This window comes from Ambystoma mexicanum, chromosome 3q (genome assembly GCF_040938575.1).
Source record: "Ambystoma mexicanum isolate Mex_15411 chromosome 3q, UKY_AmexF1_1, whole genome shotgun sequence".
Classification (NCBI taxonomy): domain Eukaryota; kingdom Metazoa; phylum Chordata; class Amphibia; order Caudata; family Ambystomatidae; genus Ambystoma; species Ambystoma mexicanum.
In genome coordinates this window covers 1,160,041,452-1,160,066,276 of record NC_090926.1, presented here as the reverse complement: position 1 = coordinate 1,160,066,276, position 24,825 = coordinate 1,160,041,452, and the positions used below count along the sequence as shown (strand labels likewise).

At 46.6% G+C, this 24,825-nt stretch overlaps 1 protein-coding gene across 3 annotated transcripts in view; it reads right to left on the bottom strand.

Annotated features, from left to right (window-relative positions):
• Positions 1 to 24,825, bottom strand: part of PRKACA (protein kinase cAMP-activated catalytic subunit alpha) — a 1,211,861-nt gene that overhangs the window by 25,882 nt on the left and 1,161,154 nt on the right. For all 3 annotated transcript variants that reach the window (XM_069603980.1, XM_069603981.1, XM_069603979.1), the window contains 2 exons: positions 7,820 to 7,942; positions 5,842 to 6,006 (listed from right to left, as the gene is read on the bottom strand). In XM_069603980.1, the coding sequence (XP_069460081.1) occupies positions 5,842 to 6,006; positions 7,820 to 7,942 (288 nt within the window). The remainder of the gene's footprint in view (positions 1 to 5,841; positions 6,007 to 7,819; positions 7,943 to 24,825) is intronic.

Below are 24,825 nucleotides of genomic sequence, written 5' to 3'. Positions count from 1 at the left end.
TTGTCCTCTAGGACGAAAAGGCGCACAGCTGTGCCCAAAGATTTAGCAGCAGCTTTTGAGTTCTGCAACCGCTCAAGGCTCTCGTTACCCTTGCTTTCAAACAAATGAGAGCCATCAAAGGGCATGTTCAGAAGACAGGCTTAAACATCCGGAGCAAAACCAGACTTCCGCAACCACGCAAACCTGCGTTTCATGGTGCTCGCAGCCATGGACCGGCTAACACCATCAGCTGTGTCCAACCCAGACTGAAGGGATTCACACAGGGCATCCTTGCCACCCTGCACAAGAGCAAGGAAACCATCCCTTTCTTCCTCCTCAGGGATATGCTCAGTTGTTAGAGAATTCCACAGAGTGTGTGAAAACCTTGCCAAGGTACAAGTGGAGTTGGCAGACTTCAGTGCCATACTCCCAGCAGAAAATACCTTGCGTGCCCAATCATCGAAGAGCTTGTCGTCCCTATCAGGAGGGATGGTAGGGTACCCCGCCTGCCTCGAACCACCAAACTCTCGTGAGAGGGGTGAGTGGATAGGTAGCTGGGGTTGCGACTGGATGGGCGGTATTTCTTAGTTAACGACTTGTTGACCGCCGGAAGAGCCTCCGGGGTCTGCCTAGTAGCCGCCATCCTTTTCTGTAATGCCAAATGAAAAGGCAACACTGGGTCAGTAGACGAACCCTGATACAAAATATCAGTCAGGTCATCCTGATCGAATGCAACCGGAGGACCAGACCACCCTAGGTATTCTGTAACTCTAGACATCAACCTCCTATAGGAGAACTCAGCATGCGCCCCAGGCTCTGGCCTACCAAACTCTACCTCTAGAGATGCGTCAAGGCCATTGGCATCATGCAACGACTGACGCAACTCCTCCAACGGACTGTCCTCAGAAAAACTCATGTCAGGAGCCTCAGTAGTTTCAACTGGCTCCAACTCCATATCAGACCTCTCTTCATAAATATCATGCAGAGAATGAAAACTTCTACCTAGGGACAGGAGCGGCCCTGGAGTCCACAACAGGCCTCACAGTCTTGAATACAGCCTTTATCTGAGAATCCACAGTAACTGGGGCGTCCACCGGCAAATTCCGGCCATTTTGCCCCAATGGCGTCGAGGGCACCGATGGCTTCGGCGTCGACAAAGGCGCCGGAGGCTCAGAAGGCTGGCCCGAAGGCAAAGCCCCAACAGCCGCACTAGAAGGAGACAGTGTCGACTGTGTCAATGCCGATTGACACCTTCCAAGATTCTGCCGGTTTCGTCAGGGACGAAAACCAAGACCTGGCACGTCTCTGGCGATCCACATGAGCCATGTCAGAACGGCACTTCAACAGTTCCCAATGTGCCCGGGTCTTTGAAAGAGTCTGTGCCATTGTCAGGGTTTGAATTCCCCATCACACTTGCTGACGGCATGGTTAGCAGGGCTGGGGTCTGGCACGTGGGACTCAGCCAACTCTACAATAATGTCTTTGGACACCGAAACAGAGCCGTGGCTACTTGAGGAATCCTCTCCCGTGGTGCCAGCAGGAGAATGACTCTCAGTCTGCTTAGCATAGGCCGCCCACTGCTTCGTGCGTTTTAGGCCTAAAGAGTGTACAGGCTTTGCAGCGCCGCTCGTCGTGGTCAAGAGGTAGAAAAATGTTACACTCTCTGCGAGAGTTCTTTCACAGAAACCTCCCGTTACAGGAAGGCTAAAATTTCAAAGGAGTTCACTCAATGATAGTGTGGAAAAGCAGCCAGACAAGAAAAGGAGGAGGAAAAGGAACTAAAATGCAGGAGAAAACAGGTCTCCACTCTCCCTACTGTAAGGCCGAAGCCTGAAGGCCAAGGCTGACAACAGAGGTCAAGTTGTTGAGGCAGCAAAGGTTTGCAGGATGACGAAACAGGAACAGTCGTTGAGGAAGTCAGTCGATGGACGCGTCGGAGACACATGGAACAGCAATAATCTCGTAACCAGTGCTCTGCATAAGGCGAATGACCTGAAGGATGGAAAAAAGAAATCTGGAAGGACCTCGATGCGTGAAGGATCTTGGGTACACTACACGGATAGTGTTACAGTCACGCCCATGTCGAAGTCCCATTTCAAGGTTTGAAAAAAAAAAAAAAGATGCAACACTCAGATTACAACTAGATGTGGACTATATACACAGCATGTGATTCTAAGAGTCACAAGCATCAGAAATAAAAGTTGACTAACATCTTTCCTTCCTGTGCTTGCAGAGAAACCTTTGGGTGTGAACCTGAGAAGACTTGCTATGCTGTACTCTGCCATCTTCCCTACTGTTTGTTTTCCGAAGAACCATTTACCATTTTGTCCGTTTTTGAGACTGTCAGTTGTTTTGTACCCTGACACCTTAGGTACACATTAGGCATGTTTGGGTGCAACACATTGCAAAAATCAAGAGCTAAACTACTCACCTTCATCTCTGAGGCCGAGGTACAGCCCAAGAAGGAGAGATTAGGATGGCCTGAACAGTGGGGAAAGGGGCAGCACAGGTTTGCAAGGGACAAGACAGGTGAGAAAGTGGGGGGCGAATAGGAGGGATGGAGAAAGACGACAGCGGAAAAGTCAAGGTGTGTCCACAAAAGGGGTGGGGATGAGGGGAGAAGACTGGCTGAGAAAGGGGCAAATAGGTTAGACGCGGCTGAAAAGATGGAGAGGGGGTAAGATGGCGGTCAAGAAAGGGGGATGGGAGAGACGGCGGTTGAGAAGATTGAGACTATAAGGGGTAATAGTGCAATCGATGAGGTGGATGTAGCTACGAACTCTGAGCAGGCTGTGCCGTTTACAGAATTATTGCAGGGGTACTACAAAAGCAGTGGGGAAAGGAAGCCACAGACGTTTAGGGAGATGGAGGACAGAAGGGACAGGAAGAGAAGTTTGTGGTTGTGATGCAGGAGACAAGAAAATAAGGCGAAGGAGCCAGAGATGGTCCTCCATCAGATGGCTCATGAGGATGATACTGGGGGCACTGCACCATAGTCTTCCCGTTTAGAGGGGGGCAGCAATGGCAAAGTTAAGTGGATGACATCAGGTTAAAAGACACGCCCACCCAGGACATCACAGCCCATTTGGACATCCAATCAGCTTGGCAAAGTGTGACTGTCAGGAAGGGGGTGGGACATAGGCATAATTTTAGGGGGGGGCAGAGGTGTTTGTCCCCCCCCCCCCCAACTTTCATAGCAAACAATTTTGTCCCCATTCATTTGGCTGGGGCACCTTTTCTTCAGATGTCATGTCCCCCCCACCACTCCCAACATTTTCAGCAAAGCTACTCCACTGTGGTGGGAACAGGCAGTATAAATTAAAGTTACTCACTATAGTGTCTAGAGTACTCAAAGTCCATAGTCCCCTTTCCTCCATCCTTGTGTGAGTCCCAACATTGGGACGGTACTGGAACCTTTGGCAGCAAAAAAATGGAGCTTCCCCTTTAAATTTAATGACATGAGGGGGCGTGGCTTTGGGTGTGGGAACACCCCCGAAGCCCCGCCCTCCAGCGACTCACCTCCGTCTCCCTTGAACACATCGGACGCTTGGCTACTTTCAGTACATATTAGCCCCTGGCATACTAGCAGGGGAAGGCTGGTGGGACATATGGAGGGAAGGGGACTATGGACTAGAAGTACTTTAGTCACAACAGTGAGTAACTTTAATTACTCATACGCCCAATCCGCTTTCCTCCATCCTTGTGGGTGATTCCACCAAACAAGACCATAGGGTGGAGCTGTGCTAACCTGCCTCACATAGGACTAAGCAAAAAGGTTCTTCAGAGCCACCTGACCAAACTCTGCATCGTGCCTGGAGCTAGTGTCCAGTGAGTAGTGCTTACAGAAGGCCGACTGAGTGCACCCAGTAGCCACATTGTTGACATCCCAAGAAACATGTCTCTGAAACGCGATGGCTGTGGCCTTGGCTCTGACCGCATGGGCATGAATCCCACCAGGAACAAGTTTGTCCATGGTCATGTACACCCCCGAGATGGAGTGAACCATCCAACGGGCGATGGAAGCCTTGGAAGACTGATAGCCGGGGAGGAGACCCCAAAAGTCACAAACAATGCCTTGGATTTCCTGAAGGATGTTGTCTGAGGGATAAAACTTGAGGACCCGCTTGAGGTTCAAGGAATGCAGGGCCTTCTCTGGTTCAGACTGCGGGTTCCAGAAGAACACTGGTAGGCAGATCTCTTGGTTCAGATGCAATGGAGAGACTACCTTGGGCAAGAATTTTCATTTGGAGCGCAAGATGCCCTTGTCGTTGTGAAACGCGTTGAAGGGCCCGCACGAGGGCAAAGCCTGCAGCTCACTAGCACTGTAGTACGCAGAGGTGAGAGCCGCCAGCAAAACTGTCTTTAGTGTCACCAAGCGGATGTCCATAGAAGCAATCGGCTTGAAAGACTTGAGCTGCAAAGCTGCAAGAACCACACTGAGGTTCCAGACCAGGTGCGGCCTATGCACTGGTGGAAAATGCCTAGACAGCCCCTTAAGGTGGGTCTTAAACACTGGGTTGGCCACAGAAACCGCATGCTCAAGGGAAGTCTTGTAAGCCCCAATGGCTGCCAAATAAGTGCAGCACGTATCCACCTGAATGTCAGAACGAGCCAGGTGAAAAAGACAGTACGTCATCCAGGGGCCAGGGTACAGACCATTGTCACGAGTCCAATGGCAGAACCTAGTCCATTTACTCATACTGGGACCGAGTCGAGGGCCTCCTGGCCCGCTGAATGTCGTCCCAGTTGTCATACAAAAATTGCACATGCGGAACTTCAACTGGTCAGGAACCAGGCCGCCAGCGCAGCTTGGCTGGGTTTGGATGTCCCACCGCCCCGCTGCGCCAGAAATCCCCTGCTGGAGGTCAGAAGGTGGATAGGACTCTGGGAGCACAACTGCAGCAGCGATCTCCAAATCCGCTGCCTGCACCCTCTGCCTCACCCCACCAACCCCAAAAATCAGGCTGCCACAATTGTGTCCATGACAGCTCGTCCATGTCTGCCCCATCACAGCCGGACCATGGCAACATCCCCTAGCAGGGCCACTTTGCTACTGCTAGCACCGCAGCCTCCTTTTGGTAGTGGTAGAACTGATGAGGAATACAGTGACATACTGCGTGCATTGCCGGACATCGGTCAGTCAGTGTGAACTTGATGGCGATGCCAAGGAGAAGCCCCTGCTCTTGCACCTCCCTATCATCATGTAGATGACTGGGCATGAGGATCGTAAAAAAGGGGAAACAAGTGTCTCTGCTGGTTTGTAGAGCCAAATAATAAGGAGGAAACACTAAAGATTTACTTTTGAAATACATTAAACCACTAATGCCAGAATCAAAATCCCGACTACTTTTCCCAGAGCCTGCTCAGAGGGCTTCTGAAAGTCTGAACCCGGGGGATTCTCTATTGTAGTGGTGCGTTATGGTGTTGCAAATGTGCCCATTGCCTGCAGTTAAGGGATGGGAGGTTGCCCTTTCCCTTTGTCAGGTATGCAGACCAGGACTGTCTGTGGGGAGTGTGCCTATGGTGCCACACAGATCCAGACGACATAAGCTTGCAGTTACTTTCTTTAAACCTGGGCTCTTCAATGGTCTGAGACAAAGCCCTCAGCAGGCCTATAACGCCTTTCCTCTTTAACCAGTCTCTTAGACACTATAAGCTTACTTATATCAGCAGATCGAATGCTTCATGAAGAACTCACAAAGTAGCCTACTGCACTGGCCCAAAGGTGGATAATGAAGGACAGATCAAAGGCTTATTACGTACCTGCAGTTGCCTAAATTGGAGTCATCCAAAAGATGGGTTAACTGAACCTAAAGCATTCCTGCATGTCAACCTTTACTCACTGCACCAATGTCAGCATACCTTCCTCTGGTAGATGGCGATCCAATCTGTGGTGGCAAACCACTTGTGGTTCTTAATGTCGGTTACTCCGTTCTTCAGGTTACCAAAGCGCTTGGTAAGATCCACTTGGAGTAGATTGCGCAGAAGATCCTTCAGGTCCGAGCTGAAGTGGGATGGAAACCGGACCTAAGGAGAGAAGATAAATTAAGCACTGATCATCAAACTTGAACCATAATTATAGTAGCGAGAGGGATGGTACTAACAGCACTTTCATTAACAGTAAACTGCATGGATAAACAGGATGGAACAAGGCTTGTAAAGCATTTTTTAAATACAATTGTTTGAAGGATGCTGCATCTCCTTAAAATGCCTTTAGACATCATTTGTGAGAGAGGAGCTCAATGTTCGCTGTGTAAAAGTCACAGTACCAACATCGCATCCAGTCTTGTGTTTGCCTGAGTGTAGGACTGATAGGACCAGCATTGAACTATCTGCAAACCACCTGCGACAGTGACAACCAGGTCCCATGACAACCGGGTACTCAAGATGTCTCCCACGATGCATCAGGCTAGAGATCCAAAACCTGCAGCAGATTTTAAAGCATCTTTAATTGATTTAGGGGCACGCTATGGGGAAATACTAGCAGATCCAGAGAGACCTCTTAGTCAACAGGTGCCGATCCGTGAAGAGGAAAACCTAACTTATGCCCCACCCCCCCTCAGCCCTCGGCAGCAGCACATGTAATGGAGCACCCCTTTCTATTTCCCCTGCAGCTGCAGCACTTTAAGAGATGTACTTCGTTCCTCCTCCCCAAAGGAAAAACTATTTTGGTACAGTGGGACCAAGAGAGGTTTGCCTGTCCATTGCGATTGTCCATTTTACACCAGAAACACACAAAATGAACTTCCGTCTAGGGGGCCAGCCAGGAGACAAGGCAGGAGCAGAGCAGCTAACCAACACCGGCTATAGCACTCTGAACAAACTGAAAGAAATCCAAGATGGCGGAAAGCCTTTTGAAGACTTCCGTCCCATGGCTTGGAAAAGAAATATAACCATCCAATCAATTCAAATGCATTCCCCGGGTGAAGAAGCTAGAGAGCACCAGAGCAGGTAACATCATAGAGCACAGAAGAAGGGTGTGCTCCAGTGTGGCAGTGACGACCACCCCCCTGAACCCCAGAAGAGGTGGTTTCCAGTGCAAAGAGCCCCTTGAGACCAAAAGAAAGATACGCTGGAAGCAGGAGAAGAGAGAGACTTTTGCCCCAGAAGAGGGGATGTGCAACAGAAGAGGAGAGCCCCTTGAACTGAAGAGGGGCGTGTTACAGTGAAAAGAGAGCGAGCAAGGCACTATATCTCCAAGTGCAGATTAGTTAGCAATACACTATGCATAGGTTCGGACTAGTGAGCAGGACACTATATCCCCAAGTGCGGACTAGTGGGCAGGGTGTTATATCCCAGGGTGTCGAGTGGTGAGCCAGGAATTGTATTCCTAGGTGTGGAGCCGAGAGCAGGGCACCATATTTCTGGATGTGGAAGGGTGAGCAACAGAGGGACAGAGAGCCCCAGTGAAGGGTAGGAGAAGCATCACATGCCAAGAGAGGCCTTATGGTCCCCAGAGAACTGATGCAAACAATGCCAGAGCCAAGTAAACAGGAGAACTTTGTCAAACTTTCTGAATGCCTTTTTTTTGGCTATTCTGGTCCTTGGTTTATAATCCAGAATGCAAGAACTACTTTATTTTCAAGAAGCTTTATGTTAACGGCATCTTGAACAAATATACAACCAATAGTCTTTCTTAGGTTTTACCTTTGTTTAATAAAATACTTTAAACAAACTTATTTTGGTGTCAGTAGATGTGTGCTCCCTCTGTCATGTGGCACCGCTATGTGCTCTGAGACTCTATAAAGCAGCTAGAACCCACCAGCCAAGCCACACCACATGAAAGATAGTTTTTGTCTCATTAAATACCATCCAAAACAAGCATTATGTACAGCCTTACCTTTCCAGAGACAATCTTCTCGTAGATTTGAATTGGTTGGTCAGCGAAGAATGGGGGATAGCCAGCTGCCATTTCGTACACCAGTACCCCTAGGGCCCACCAGTCCACCGCTTTGTTATAACCCTACAATATAAAAGATTATGTAATTAGAAGGTGGTGAATAGTTTGAGGTTCTGCTATGACTAGGATGATGGACAGAAGAAGATAAAGAACCTCTAAGAAGGATGGGAGATTCTATTAATTGACAAGTTCGCAGATACCAGGGCATGAGTTGATTAGGACATTTGGTTATATCAGAAAGTAGGGATTCTGAGATGCAGAGGAGCTAGGGATGGATTGGGAATGAGTAAGACACAAGGTTGTGGAGTTCTTTATAGGCTATGCTTTTGTGAGTTACCAGATAGTACAAAAGAAGAAGGGGTTTTGGGGGTTAGGAATACAATGTAATGTAATATTACTTTCTTGCCATGACAAGTGAAATAAAGTGTTGCTAAAGTAATCGACCAATCCATGGTTATTCAGAAACAAAATCCATAAAATGCAACTTTTCAAAAATCAAAAACAATCATTAATACATCACAAAACATAACATTTACTTGCATACCACATTAATGCATAAGTTATTTTAGCAATTGATATGGTATATAAAATCTCAATATCCATGTCCAATATTTACCCCGTTCCTCTTAATAAAGCCACAAAAGATTTCAACATTTAACATATTGCCTGTCAGCAACACAACTTAACGAAGAGCGCTCTGACTGTGGGTCTTGTTACCCCCAAGAGAAGGGGTTCTCTGATTGTATTATTTTAACAGCTTGTTCATTGAAATTTATGCCAAAATCACTCAAAAACTTCAAGTTGTACAAAATGACGCGGTTCAAACTATTGCCTCCATTAACTGCAGACAACACATTTCTGATTTTAGGATGGCCTTGCATTGGCCTCTGTGAAGGCAAGTGCTGAATTTAAGCACTCTCTATGGTTTACAAGTTCTTAAATGGTCAGGCTCCTAGTTATTTGGCTGAAGTCATTCAGCCTTATAAACCGACTTGTTCCTTTTGTCGATGCGATGGGTGTGGTGGAGTTGGCTATTGGCAGGACTGGCAACCTTCTGTTGACCAGCTGATGGGACTGCATGATGCATCTGAACAGCTACTTGGAGATGGAAGCCTTGGACAGCACCTTCCCATGCTCCACAGGTTCAAAACTGATGAAAGGTCAAGGAGTCTCTCGAAAGTCTTTCATGCGTGCAACATAGAACTTCAAAGCATGTGCAACGCTCCGTGAATTCAAAGATCTTTCAGTAGGCAAAGAAGGGTTTACAAAGAAAACTGGCAGAACAAAAAGGTTGTTTAAATGAAAGTCCAACTAGACCTTTGTCTTAAAGGTAGGATGAGTTTGTAGAACCACTTTAGCTGAGCGGAATGACAGATATGGAGGCTTACATGAGAGAGCCTGCATTTCCTCAACCCGGCGGGCAGAGTGATAACCACCAGAAAGGCAGTCTTCCAAGAAAGAAATTTCAAGGAGACCCAATGCATATGTTCGAACGTTCACACAAACCTCTTCCCCTCCCCCATCAGTTTCGACAGCACCACATTGATCTCCCACCCAGGGACTGGAGCCTTCACCCCGAGGGAACGATCTGAAGAGACACACGAGGACCTCCTTAATTAGCCTGTGCGACCACAGGGAGAGCTTACCCAGAGCACAGGTGTACCGTGATATGGCGGCCAGGTGTACCTTGATAGATGCATGGGCAAGGCCAGACTTGGCCAGCGAGAGCAAGTAAGAAAGAAGCTGCAGCGCCGTTATGCACAGCCAGGAAATCTTCGGTCACTGGCACCACACCAAAAAGCGATTCCACTTGTGTTTGTAGTAGGCAAGTGTAGATGGAGCCCCCAACCCTGGCTAGAATGCTCTTGCATTCTGAATGCAGCGTGTAGTGTCCAAACTCTAGGGCTGCAGAGCCAGGCCGTCGGGCTCAGAGACTGGGTCATGCTGCATGATTTACCCTCTTTCCCTGGAGAGCAGGTTTGGGAAAGGAGGCAGTTTGATGGCTGGACCACCAACAAATGGAGGAGGTCTGAGTAACAGATCTGCCTGGGCCAGGCCGGTGCAATGAGGATCAAATAGCAGTAACATCGTCTAGTGTGTCAATCACTTGTAGCAACCAAGGAATCGGCAGGAATGCGTACAGGAAGAGACCCTGCCAAAGGAACGAGAAGGCATCCCCCAGACTGTTGCAAAGAGGTCGATTTGAGGGCGACGGCACTCCTTGAAGAGACGGGGCACTTGTGCTTGCTGGAACTCCCAATCGTGGCAGGACCCCAGCTCCCTGCTGAGTGTTCGGAATGGTGTTTTTACTGCCTGCCAAGTGAAATGGGATAAGAAACATCAGTTGAGCTGTGGCCCAGTGCCACAGAGTCTGTGTATTCAGCGAGAGAACAGAGGAGCGCGCCCCACTCTGCTGCCTGATGTAATACATGATAGTGGTGTAGTCCGTGAAGACTCGTACCACATTCCCCTGGAGCGGAGGCTGAAAAGACTTGAGACTGCCTGTAGTTCCAGGACGCTGATGCGCAACTCCTTCTCCTACGGGAGACAGAGACCTTGGACGTAGGATTGGTCCATGTGGGTGCACCAACCTTCCAGAGAGGCATTGATCTTGACTGTCACCTGATAAGCAGGGATCGGAAAGGGAGCACCCTGCGAGAGAGCGCACAGGCCACCAGTGCAGGGCCCGACAGAATGCCTGAATGATGAGCCATTGTGTACTGTTTCCAACTGGCGTCCAGGAATACCCGAAGTGGTCTTATCTGAAGTCTGCAGTGAGGAACCAGATAAATGCAAGAGAACATCATTCCCAAGAGGGAGTTGCAATCTTGGCCGCCAACAGCTGCTGCAAATTCCCCAGGATGGCCTTTATCCAGTCTTCTAACGGTGCTGCCAGACACGTGACAGTGTTGCAGCATGAATCCAGGAATTGTTCGTTCTGGGACGGCACTATGCAGGATTTGGGATCATTTAATCCCAGGGGTGCTGGGGTCTGGATAGTTTCCGCTGTATGGCGCACTGCCAGGTCGTGAGAGTGGGACCGGATTAGTCAGTCGTCCAGGTAAGGATAGACAGACATCCTGGTGACGAAGAAAGGTGGCACCAGAGCCAAGCACTTGGTGAATACCCTTGGGTCCGAATTCAGGCCGAAAGGCCACACCTTGAATTGGTAGTCTACCTTGGATGACTAAGTGGAGGAACCTTCAGTGTTTGGGATGAATGGGGATGTGAAAATGCACATCCTCAAAATCCAGTGACGCCAGGAAATCCCCCTCCTTCTAGCTGCTCGAGCATGTGCTGCAAAGTGTTCATCCTGAACTACTGGTATTTCAGAAGCTTGAGACTTCTTGTCCAGGATGCGACTCCACCCTCTGGACTTTTTCTGAACTAGAAAGTATCTGGTGTACACCCCAGAGCCCTAGAGGGACCGGCTATATTACCCTGTTCCGCAACATGGCCAGGACTTCGAGGAGTTGGTCCCCATGCTGCCCTGACTAGTGACGGGAGGGATGCAAAGGCATTTGCTTTGAAACTGCAAGGTGTGACCATGCTGGAGGATATTGAGCACCAATTTGTCCGTAGAGATGTTGCACCACTGGAGGACAAATTGAGACAGCCAGCCTCCCATCGGGGTGCGAAAGTGGGGGCCGGGCCCTGGGCCACGTCACGCTTCTTTGGCTGATGGCGTGCTGGCTGCTGGGGCACGACGACATTGGGCACCTCCTCTGTAGCGTTGCGAACATCCTCTATATAATCACCTACATGGTGGATCGAGAGGGCCGACAGTAGGCTGGACTAAGAACCTTAGAGGTTCTGGAGACCTTTCCCTTAATAGAATGAAAGGACTGCTTCCTCATCTGCAACATGCCCCATGAACGTGCCGTCTTGACAGCCAAGGGAGACTTGTCCACTGCCTGGCCAAAGAGGTTCTCCCCCATCCAACGGAATGTCCACCACCGTAGCCGGCATATCTGGGTAGAAGCTAGTGGCCTTGAGCCAGCCTTGGTGGCATAAAGATACTCTATTCCTCATTTGCCGAAACCCACAGTATGCAAAGTCTAGGGTGATGGCGATAGCATGTTTGGAGGCAAGGTCCCCCTCTTGCAAGATGGCTAGAGACTCTGCCTTCTTGTCATCCGGGAAGAAATTCCAGTAAGGGGCCCAGCTTGTACCAAAGCGCTCAATCCTAATGAGAGAGAATGAATAAGGCGTTGGCGCCCTTGATTGTGGAAGCTGCAGTTGTAGTGATGCGCTTCCCAGCAGCATGTAACATCTTCCCCTCCTGATCCAGCGAGACCATACAAGACTAAGAAGGGTTTGCTGTCCTTTTTTCTGCTGCTACAGAGACCAGTCTGACGTGGGATGGATCCTCAGGCATTTGGGTGCCATGTTCGGAAGCCTGTACTTTTCCAAACACTCCTTTTTTGGGAGAAGCACCGTAAGGGTTTCTCATCAACACCAGGCCGTCTTCCCAGATGTCATCCAGTAGAGGAACAGAGACTACATTCTTCCTGGTGGACTCAACATTCAGAAAGAAAACCCTCCACCTCGGGGAGGTTAAACAGCTTTGCAGCCCAGAGATCATGGCTTAAAAGGATCCAATCTCATCCGGAGGCGTGTCTCAGGCTAGCAAATCTGCATCTGGAAGATCAGCATCCGCAGGGATGTAGTCATACTCCTCAGTCCCTGGAGTACCATCAGTTTCCAGGTTGGTGTCCGTACGGGTATCCATGCCTGTAAGATCAGACTCCCCCAGGAAAGGAGAGCATGGAACAAGTGGCTGCTGTGGAACAACGGGTGCTGGATGGGGTGTAGTCTGGCAAGGCTGAGAAGGTCTTGAAGGATTTCTAGCCGGCGCAGGCTGGGAACCACTGGCGGAAGATGCCATTTCATCTCTGAGACCAAAGTATGGAGAGTGGTCAAAACGTCCTCGCTTTGGTCTTATCACCTCTCTCCTTGCTTGATAACAAAATCATTGAATAATATGTACAAGGTAGCGAGTCCTCCAGTATAGTATCCAGTATATCCAATCTATTCAGGACTTCACTCCAAAGGGGGGATACCCCTGAGCATGTACATAGCATATGAAACAAGGTACCCTCATGAAGACCACACCCCCAACAGACATCATTATCCAATAGTCCCAGCTTGGCCATTCGAGCAGGGGTCCAATACAATCTACATAGAATTCTTTGCCTAATATGCCTTAGTCCCAAATCCATTTTTGATTGCACACCTACACGATGTAGACTCTCCCATTCTTCACTCTGAATGTCCATACCCAGTTCCTCCACTCAAGCCTGGCAAAGTTTTTCTCACGTCTCCCTATGCGAGTCTTCCTTTGGCATTAGTCTCATGTATGTTGAGACAGCACATGGAAGAGAACAGACAACCTCACACGTTCCCTACACCCTATCCCAAATGATTCTCTAAGACGTTCAAAGGAAATCATATAACCACCTTCCCTGACATCACGTATCCTCAGTATACCTTTCTTGATCCAGCTTTGCCAACTCAAAGTTTTATTAGCTATACCATTATACCATAGGGATGCATCGTAGTGTATAAAGATGTTTTCCCCTTTGAGTGCCATAACATTTTGCAGGGTCCCTCTAGTAGTACTCATGGTGGGTAATCTTACTGTGGAGTTTGGCATCTTAGAGTACATATCCCGTAGGGCATAAGGTGAGAATTGCTCACTCTCAATCTGCCAGTATGGGACATACTTGTATCCTCAGAGAAATAAACTGTTAATTTTTTTAAAAACAAACCCAGTGCAATAATTCACTAAATTAGGGTATCCAAATCCCCCTTCCTTCACAGAGCGTGTTAAAATGTGTTTAGGAATCTTAGGTTTGTTGCCTTCCCCCCAAGAGAACTCTTGAAAGATCTTATCAACTCTACCAATGGCCTTCTTGGTGAATTACAAGGGGATGCGATTGAATAATGTATAGTACGTTCGGTAAAAACCATTTCGATGGCACTCATTTTTGCCCATCGTTAAGAAATCCCATTTGGATAGATCTCGCCGGATCTTTTCCAAGATTTGTGAAATATATCTTGCCATCTTTTTCAGGTCACGGACTAAATAAATCCCCAAATATTTCATGGTCTCCGTCTCCCACTGACAATTCCAAGAACCCACATTGCTCCTTCGATGGAAGACATCTAGGAGAAAGACCACTGTCTTCCCCCAGTTTATCTTATGGCCAGCCAATGATCCCACTTCTTGAAAAATGCATTATCAATCCCTTCCAACGGGTTTGTCAAAATGATAGTCATATCATCCGCATAGCACAAGATTTTAATTTCACTACCCCCCAAATGTAAGTCCATGTAGACTATGCTCCTGTTTTATATATACAATCAATGGTTCTATTGCTATGTATGGCGACAACGGCCAACCCTGTCTAGTGCCTCTGGACAAGAAGAATGGAGAAGACATAACACAATTGACCCAGACTCTAGCACTAATAGATGAGTTCAGCATTTGAATTACTCTTATAAAAAGGTATCCCTGAAACCCATTTCCCTAAGTGAATGATCCAAGAAGGTCCAATTAACCCGATCAAAGGCCTTTTCCGCATCCATAAAAATGAGAATCGCATTTCAAACCTTTTCCTTCGGGAGTCCCATTACATCTATTAGTGTCCTCACATGGTCATACCCATATCTGCCCCTCCTAAAGCCAACTTTGGATCTACTAATCAGGTCTCCAATACACTTATCCAGCCGATTAGTCATTATGCGTGTAAATATTTTGAGATCAGCATTTAACGATACAGGTCTATAATTTTCACATTTTTTATGATCTTTGCCTGGTTTCGGGATCACCACAATGCAAGCTTCTTTCATCGTAGGGCATACAATCCCAGTGGACATAAAACCATTATTTAGGGTGCATAGAAACGGTGACAACACATGACCCAGTGCCCGGTAAAACTTAACCGGAAGACCGCCTAGGCCTGGCGATTTACTTGTATTAAGCTATTTGATGGCCATCATTATTTCTTCCCCTGTCAAGGGTCCATCGACAGCCACAGCTTGGTCATCAGACAGCCTTGGCAGAGTAATTCCATCAAAAAACCTATCCATATCTGCAGATGCCGGGAATTGATCCTCCCCATATGACTCTTGGAAGTTCCTAAAACTTTCACAAATCTCACTTTTCCTAGTTATATATTCTCCCCCACTTCCTCTACTTTCTGCACAAAATAATTATCAGTTAAACCACGCAACCTATTGCTTAATAGCTTACCATTCTTGTCCCCTCGCTCCCAGAATTTCTGCCTCATGAAAAACATACCCCTCTCATACTGGGAACCCATCTCCTGTTTAAGGTGTTCCCTTAATCCCTCCACACCAGCCTTATCCTCGCTACTCCTTGTCAATTGATATTTCTTCTGACAGGTATTCAACTCGCTCTTCAGCATCTTAAGTTCACTTATCCCCTTCTTCCTCATGCGTGCTGTGATGTTCATCAGCTCCCCCCCCTAATCGATGCCTTAAAGCTATCCCAAACCATTAAGTTGGATGCAGGTCCTTCATTTATGCTAAAGAAATTTTTAGTAAACTCTTGTAGAGACTCAAGTACTCCTTGTTCCTGCAATATACAAGTCTTCAAGCGCCACCTAGTAGTTACAGACCATTTCATTCCCATGTTCAGCCGCATCGTCATTAAGAAGTGATCTGAAATACCTCTTTCCTTAATTTCTACACTGGAAACATTTTCAACAAGCCTATCCGAGATTAGGAAATAATCCTAGAGTAAGAATCGTGGACCGGAGCGGTCCATTCTTCCATCAAGAACACAATTGAAGTCACCTCCCAAGACCATATGTTCGCCATTCATCTCACCCAATAGTGTCAACACCTTTCTAAAGAAATTACTTCCACCTGTACACGGACCATAAATGGACCCAATTGTGATTAATCTGCCGTCATATTTGGCATCTATCAGGATCGCCCTCCCATCCATTACTATTTTCTCTCTGCTCAGATTCAGACCCCTACGTAATAATAATATGCCCACTCCCCTCGATTTGGAACTATGACAGTCAAAATTCTAGTAAACAAAATGTGTCAAAATTCTAGTAAACAGAGTGTTCTTAAGGAGATGCTTGTGTTCGTCTAATAGGCGAGTGTCCTGCACAAGTGCAATGTCTGAATTCTCTCTTTTCAACCTGGTCAGAACTTCCCTCGTCTTCCTAGGAATGTTAAGGCCCTTAACATTCCACAAACAGATATTCAGGTCACCCAGCTAATGTCACTCACTGAAATTTATCCAACCACCCCTCCCCATCTTCTTTCTTGGAGACACAGGACATAAGAGGTCTGGTAGTCTACAAAAGCATAAGAGGAGTCAATGATTACAATATTCCCAAGAATGCAAGCCTAAATGGGGTGTGCAATTGCATAACAATGTCCAATTTTAATAAAGCATTTATATATCAGAGGATTACGTATCAACAGTATATACAAGACAACACATAACAATGACATACACAGACAAACCACATTGACACAAAGTGTATATAGAGCATTACACCTCGCCACCCAGCAAGGTGATTCTGAGATACAATATATACAAAATCATCACTATTCCGAACTACAGCGACTTCAAAGCCTGCACCTATATTCTACAATCCCAAAATATTAATCCCCACTCTATTATTGCCAGTCCCTTAAAACAACCAGAATGCATTGAATAGGATTGAGACAAGCCAACCAGTAAAAACAACAAAAACATCAATTCCAAAAACATCTGAATAGGGTAATTCAGGCTACAAAGATGCCTCTAACTTCTGTATATTCTACTACTCCATTATATAATACATGGCACAATCCATACAAGGTTGCCTCATCCCTTGTAAATGGCTATTTTTCACTAATGGTCATTACAGCTATTCGCAAGCTATACACATGCTGGATTCTCTCAACACTCACATAATAAGAAGGTCATACCTTCCTATCACCTCTGCAGATTTTGTTCCTGTACACAAATCTGTTAGGCATAATCACTAACCCTTCAGCTAACGCATTCTGTCATTTGTCATTTGTAGATATACATTACAGCCTAGGCGTGAAGGTAGTACTCCATGTACCACATCAAAGTAAACATACCCCAACAACTACACAACTGAATAGGTTCAAGCGGTGTCAAACCAAACAGCCATAACCCAATCCCAAGTTAATAACGCTTTAAAACCACCCAACGTTTCAGTATCAACTAGGACTATGTCCATAAACTATCTCAGGCAATTCAGATGGCAAGATGTGTACCCGCAACCGATTGAAGCCGAATCATTTGAACCCTTGGCAGAGCTAATTCCATCAGCCTAATTCCATCAGACTATGAATACAGAAGTACTCTGCACCCCACGCCACATTAGAAGACATGCAATTTTTAACTTCAAGTTGAACTGCTTTTTATTACAAAGGTTTCCCAGCCTGACGCCCGGGAATAGTCATAAGCATGTGAAGCCATGCAAGACCCCATGCTGGAGAAGTGAGTGGCACGTTTCTAACACACTTCATCTGGTGAAAGTGTGATCAGGCACGCATTGCTTTCGACATTTGTTGTATAATTAGGATACGCAATATTAATTGTTGATGTCAATCCGGATAGATCTGCATGCGTTGATTATATTTGTATTGTAGTGGTGTGGAAGACAAACCAGTATTTGGGGAGATGAAGTAATCATGTTCGTCCTGATGAAGGCTGTCTAAATTAGAGCGGGATCATTTGCTCAGGAGGCTGAAACACGTGTCGATATTTTGTTCTATGACAATGTCAGTGCTATATACTGTACACATGAGATGACCTATGAGGTCGATGGTACAATAATTTCCTTGGAATAAACCAAGGTTGCAATAGACAATATAGGAAATCCTTGTAAAGTAACAGTAGCTATACAGCAATGTCATTTCTTTGTATCCTGTGTTGATGTATTTTGTGAATAACATTGTGATATATCTGTTTGACAGTGTTTTGATATATTTTATGTGTATGATAATAAAATAATTCACTTAAAAAATGTTTTTTGCGTAATTAAATTAATAAATGGTGTGTAGAGTAGTGAACTACTGAGGCAGCATTGTTAATATATTTGTAGACCTATCCGGAGTGTCGCCCTGATCACGGTTTATATATACACATGTATGAAGCCCGACGCATCAGGAAAGAGCCAGGAACTACTACTTTGTAAAACAGGATTCACAGACACTTGCGGCACACTTTAGATTATCCAAGGCAAACCAGGAGAGGCGATTCAGGTATACTGGAAAATGGGGGCAAATACCAGGACCTGGCAAGATTTTTATACATGTATATATATGTTCTCTGGAGAGCTTGCAGATTGTTCCAGTACCTCCCACTGCTCGTTCTACTAGTGCTTTCACTTAATGTCTGCTTTAGTAGTTTATGCACTGGTCTCTCAACCATATGGGGGACAGCCCTACAATTCACACTGCTAAGGGCTCTACTTTCTGCGTTATTCGACAGTGTCTGAAAGTCTGTCAGAGCATCTCTGCTCTTCTAACTGCAGGTTAGCTGAAATGTTTGCCAGATTTGGCTTTGCTCACCTGGCTTCCAACTGTCAGCTTTCAGTAAGGACTGTGTGGTCATGTTGGTGGTGGTGCTCAGCTTGCTGTCTCTCTTCCACTAATGTAATTCCCACCCTTAGTATACAAATACAAATGTGGGGGTACCAGCATATGTGCACGGCCATGCCAAAGAGTACCTCCCTTATGTATGCTCAACCCAAACTGACATTTCTTTTATAATTCTATTGTAGCTGATAGCCCATAACAGGGATTGTAATGTGGAGGAAAGGCCTTTGGACTAGTAGCACAAGATCCCTATGGTGAGTAACTTTTTTCACTACAAACTATTTTCTTTTTCCATACTTGTAAGAGACTGCAGATCATTGCAAATATGGGAGGATGAAGAGATAACATGTCTCGGGATGATAGCTCAGGGGCAACGTGCTCGCCTTAGAATCAAGACGACACGGAGCAACACAGGTTCGATCCCCGGGTCTGTGCTTAGAAACCTCTGGGTATTAAGCGCATTTTAAATAACCCATCATAGAAGATCATAATGAACAACAAGGTACATACACACAAGAACTGGTGTCTAGGGAGCATTTGCAGAATACATGTGGTGAAGCCCACATCTTTCACTTGCGTAGGTTCTCATTCATGTAACATGCGTTTAAATGGAAACAAAGGCCACCTTCGCTAGTGACATGAGCGCCTGGCAAAATAGGGAAAACGACTGCGCCTACAAACTCACCTTGCCCAGAGTACTAACCCCCGGCCCCCACAGTAATTTTCATTTCACCTAGAGCTCTATGGCTTGAACATCGTGCAATATGGCCCACCACGTTTTATTGTATTTGAAATCTACATCATCTGTGGCCATGATAATATGATAATTCATAGATCACAAATTACAATTGAACATGCCAGGAACCCTGCTGCTATTGTGTTGCATTGGAGCGAGAACTTCATCCAATATTTAGAAAAGAAAAACATGTTTACATTTGTAATGGAAACACTCGCAATATGTTAGATTGCATTTTCTAACGACACTTCATTCTGCTTTTCCAGATTACTGAAAAGAAAATAATGAATTCCATAGCAAATACCCACATGTGTAGGCAGAAGCCCTGTATCTTCCTTAAGAGTTGTATGGCCCTTATCTGATATGTTCAGGCTGTCCAGGAGCAAAAAATAGTGCCTGCAGAGAGCTGAGAAACAGGCCTGCCGGCGATAAAAGTGAAATAACACTCAGAGCTCTTGAATTAGAACCCCTGGAAAAGTCTCTTCAAACGATGAATAACCAGCAAGAGTCTTCACTTAGTTTGCTGAGAATTCTTCCAGCAAAAGAGATATATACACAAACATAAAAGACAAAATGATTCTCTTTAATAAATATACCAACATTTTACTTTTATGAGCAAACCAAGTTATACATAGTACATTAAGCTTGTAAGGTAACCAAGATGTAAATCAGTAAAGAATGCTTAGAATTGCATACATTTGCATTTTTTTCGCACAATGTTATTCCCAAAGCCACCCCGCCACCCCCAAAACACTGTAAAAAACATTTTCGTCCCAGGACTTCCAGGAAACTTACATCATGTGCCTTATATGCCCAAATCTGGTGACTGGCAAGATGTGGGAGGAAGAGAAGGGAAGGGACCTTTTTCTAATGCAGACGATAGTGACCTTAGCCACGATCCGCTCGGATGTGGCAGAGCCAAAATGACAAAAAAGGTAGCTGGAGGAACAAAAGTCTTTCTTCTTCTCAAGGTAGAATTGCCGAGATTTGCTAATATTCAGATTGCAGAGTGCATTCTAGTTCGGATTTATGATCGACAAGAATACATTAATGTTAATCTCCTGGTTTCAATGAAACTCTGAAACCACTTTGGGAAGCATGCCTGTTTTCTAAGTAACATACTTAATTTCACTAAGAGTGGCGATTGCCGTGGAGACTCAATTACCACCTTTGTGCACTAAAACACCCAAGAAAGCAATACGGAATGCTGGGTGCGATGTCATGACAACGCTGTGCATCCCACAACACCACTGCATGAAGCCTGTGAATCAGCCTATGCATATGGGCAAGGAACACCATTCACCACTTCGCCACAAGCGGTCTTCCTGTTTCTTGTACCAGTGAGTAGTGCTTTTGATAAGGATTTCCTGTTTTAATTACCTGTGGCTTTATGTTTTCAGTTTTTGCTATTAGGTGGCTTTAAAGCGCCACCTCTAACCCGAAACAATTGCATCACAATATAGCTATGGAGAAATGGCATATGAGAAGGGATACAAAGCTTGTAAGTGCTGTTTGGCCATTTACCCACCCATTCACTTCCCATGGCCATGCTAATCCCTATGGCCATTCCCAACCACTTCCTGGCCCTCCTTACCCAAAACACATCTTCCTGGGATCTCTCTGAGCTAGCTTTATCAAGCCATTCCAATAAACATTGTGCTCAAAGTGCTTGCCAGTGTTTTTTTCAAAGCAGTCTTTTGAGAGTTAATGACAATTGTAGCTGTAAATGCATTACCGGTGTAATCACAATTTCTTAACTAGGTCTGCTTTCAGCCACTCGATACATACGCACTATTATTGACCTTCACACTGAAGTCCTGCTAAATTCAAGCATTGGCAAAGGCAACAGTTTCGGCTTTTGTACATTTGCCAGGAACGGCTATTATTTGCCCAGGTACTCGCCATTTTTAAGCTGCCACCATTGATGGCCAGTTCATAACACTACAGCAGTGACTGGCAAATGCCTTTCCCATGCCTACACAAAAGCCAAATCTGTTCGCATTGCCAAGGCTGGTTTGGAACTCCTTGACTGGATTGGTACCGTGATCGAAGAGGATTGCTTCTGGTAATTCTAGACCCTGTTCCTTAGCTGTACCCTAGTGCCGGAGTAAGGCCCTGTAAGACATACATGACTCACTGTAGTCGCATTTCTGGTTCTTGTATCTGCTTTGATTAACATGCTGTGCCTACAGTCTGACATCAGTGGTAATCGCAGAGTTTTGCATTTTTTAAATGAATTTTGAAAAGGGACGTCACCCAAGGAGTGTGTGTAACACTATCCTTACTGTGACGTATAGGACCCATGCACCCTCAAGCCTCAAGTATTCCAGATGTGACACCAACTTCAGGGGCTCGAGGACAGGATGCCTCCTTTTCATTGGTGGCCCAGTTGCGTTCTCGCTTGGTCAATCGCCTGCTCAGGTACGCACAGGCTTGTTCTTTCCCTTCAGAGTTCAGATGCACTGGCACTGCACTGATACCAAATTCACAGTTGTCTGCCTGAATGATACATTTTTGCCCAAAATTCCGGAGCTTTAGAACTGGGGCCTGCCACAGGCCATCCTTCAAGCTCCGGAAGGAGGACTGGCAGGCAAAGGGCCAGGTCACCTTCTTCGGCTGTCAGTGGAGTAACTTTGTTGAAAACAGTGGTGAAGGCATGATGTCATGACGTACCACGAAGAAATCCTAAGAAGGTGTGTTCTACGTATGAGCTGAAGATGGTAGTTAAGATAACAACTACAAATGAAAGTGTAGGAATTGGGGAAAGATGGAATTTCTTTGAAGAGGTTTTTGTCCAATCACACGTGGGGGGTGGTTGTGATAAAGATTTTGGGAGTGTTTTGACTGTTGCAAAAATGTGTATAAAATGTCAACTAATGTGTTTGTTGAGACTTCTGTTGGCTTGGTTCTACAGCACCATCTAACTACTTCCCGGATATTTGTAAAATATACTTGCTTTACATACAAAATGTGTATAGCAAGTAGAAGGGAAGAGATGGTGGAAACCGCAGTAAAATGGGTAATTTCGCCGTTCCAGAATGGTCTGGGAAAAGCGTATTATGTCCTATGGTCACACATGGATGGGAACAACTTGATGAAGACACTCCCTTCTTTCACTGCAGGGGCGAGGAAGTGGATTTATGTATTAGAGAAAGACACTGCTAAGGCTTCCTGTTCTACTACATCAAAACCGGTCAAGCTGCTGTTTTTTTCTGCCATGAGGCAGCCTGAAGTAAATGCGTGAGTTCAGAAGAAAAGAATATGTAAGCTGTGTATGTTCCTTTAAATCCAAGAGGGGAGGAAGGGTAGGCGCATATGAATCTACGCAGATACAAGCACCAGAAATACGATTACAGTGAGTAATGTATGTCTTCTGATGCTTGTGAATCTGCTTAGAAGAACAAGTTACTTTCTTACCTGGTAACGTTCTTTCGATGGGATGGTCCGACGACGTATTCCATATCTATGACAGTAATCACCACAGCTGTGCTGCTTCGGAAACTTTTTCGGCGTCTGCGTCCTGCGTCGATGACGTCGATGCGCCGCCGTCGAGGACCTCCTCCGACGTCCGACGTCATCCGATGTGATAAGTAGGACGCACGACGCCAGTAGCCTCAGTTGTAGTTTTTTCCCCCAGAACGTGTGACAATAGTCAACTGCCAGTCCGACACAAAGCCTTGCGGAACGTAAGCTGCAAACGCAACAGAAATTCTGCAGCGGGGAAGGCAGGGCGGGAGCGATATGGAATACGTCGTCGGACCATCCCATCGAAAGAACGTTACCAGGTAAGAAAGTAACTTGTTCTTCGAGGGGATTGGGTCCTCCGACGTATTCCATATCTATGACAGACTCCCAAAGCAGTACCAAATCAAGGAGGAGGGAAAGAATTTAGAAACAAAATTTAGAATAGCCAATCAAATAGCAGAGCAAAGGACCGCCTTGCCAAAGGCCAGATCCTGCCCTCTGATGGAATCGAGGGAATAATGCCGCACAAATGTATGCACTGAAGCCCAGGTGGCAGCATCACAGATGTTGCGAATAGGAACACCCCTCTGCAGGGCAGTAGATGCAGCCAAGCCCCTGGTAGAATGGGCCCGCAAGCCAGCCGGAGGGTCCTTGCCCGCCAAGCGGTAACACTCCGAGATGGCCAAAATAATCCAGCGGGACAAAGTCTGTTTCGTCACAGCTTGCCCCAAGCGCTTACCAGCGTAACCAATAAAGAGTTGATCGTCCACTCTGACCCGGGACATGCGAGAAACATAAAAGCTCAAAGCTCTCCTAGGATCAAGCCTATGGAGCCTCTCCTCTTCCTTACCAGGATGCGGAGGAGGATAGAATGCCGGAAGAACAATCTTCTGGGCCAAATGAAATTCCGTCACTACCTTCGGAAGAAAAGAAGGACGAACTCGAAGGACAACCCTGTCCTTGTGAAATACAGTGAAGGGTGGCTTAACAGAAAGTGCCTGTAACTCACTCACTCTGCGAGCGGAAGTAACCGCAACTAAAAACACAGTTTTCAAAGTCAACAGCCTCAAAGGGCAAGAATGTAACGGCTCAAACGGAGCACCCATAAGAAACCTAAGAACAAGGTTCAAATCCCAACCGGGCACCAGGAAAGGCGACGGAGGGAACACATTAGTGAGCCCTTTCAGAAACTGTGAAATTAAAGGGATTTTAAAGTAAGAACATTCTTCAGATGAGCGCTTAAAGATGGACAGCGCCGCCAGGTAACCCTTAACGGTACCCACTTGCAAGCCCCTGTGGGCCAAAGAAAGCAAAAAGGACAGAACCATGGGGATGTCACATGCAAAAGGATCCACATTCCGAACTCTGCACCAGTCGCAGAACTTACGCCAACGGCAACGGTACAGAGACTTAGTTGCGGGCCTTCGGGCCGAAAGCAACACCTCCATCACGTCTTCAGGGAGGTCCCAATCCTTATACCTCAACCTTTCAGAAGCCAAGCGTGAAGGTTGAGGGATCCGACCTCTGGATGGAGAACCTGACCCCCCTCCCGTGAGAGCAGATCGTCTCGGTAGGGAAGACGACGTGGAGGGCAGATGGACAAGTCGAGAAGGTCCGGGTACCACGTCCTCCGAGCCCACGCCGGAGCAATGAGGATCATCCGGGAACCGAACTTCCGTAACCTCCGCAGCACTTGCGGGATGACGGGGACCGGAGGAAACGCGTACAGCAGCGGGAACGACCACTCCACCACGAACGCGTCTCCTAAGGCTCCTTTTGGAGGAAATTCCCGCGAGCAAAACCTTTCGCACTTCCGGTTGACACTGGAGGCAAAGAGATCCACTTGAGGGGTCCCCCAAAGGGCGAAGATCTCCAGGAGAATCTCCTGAGCCAACTCCCACTCGTGAGAGATCGTGCTCTGCCTGCTCAGAGCGTCCGCCGTCACGTTCTCGACTCCGGCCAGATGAACTGCCGAGATCGAAACTTCCTGCTGGATGGCCCAGAACTCGAGCTGCATCGCCTCCCTGCACAGAGGAAGTGACCCTGCCCCCCCCCTTTTTGTTGAGGTAGTGCATGGCCACCGTGTTGTCCGTCAGGATCAGGACACTCTTCCCTCGCACAGTCGGCAGAAAAG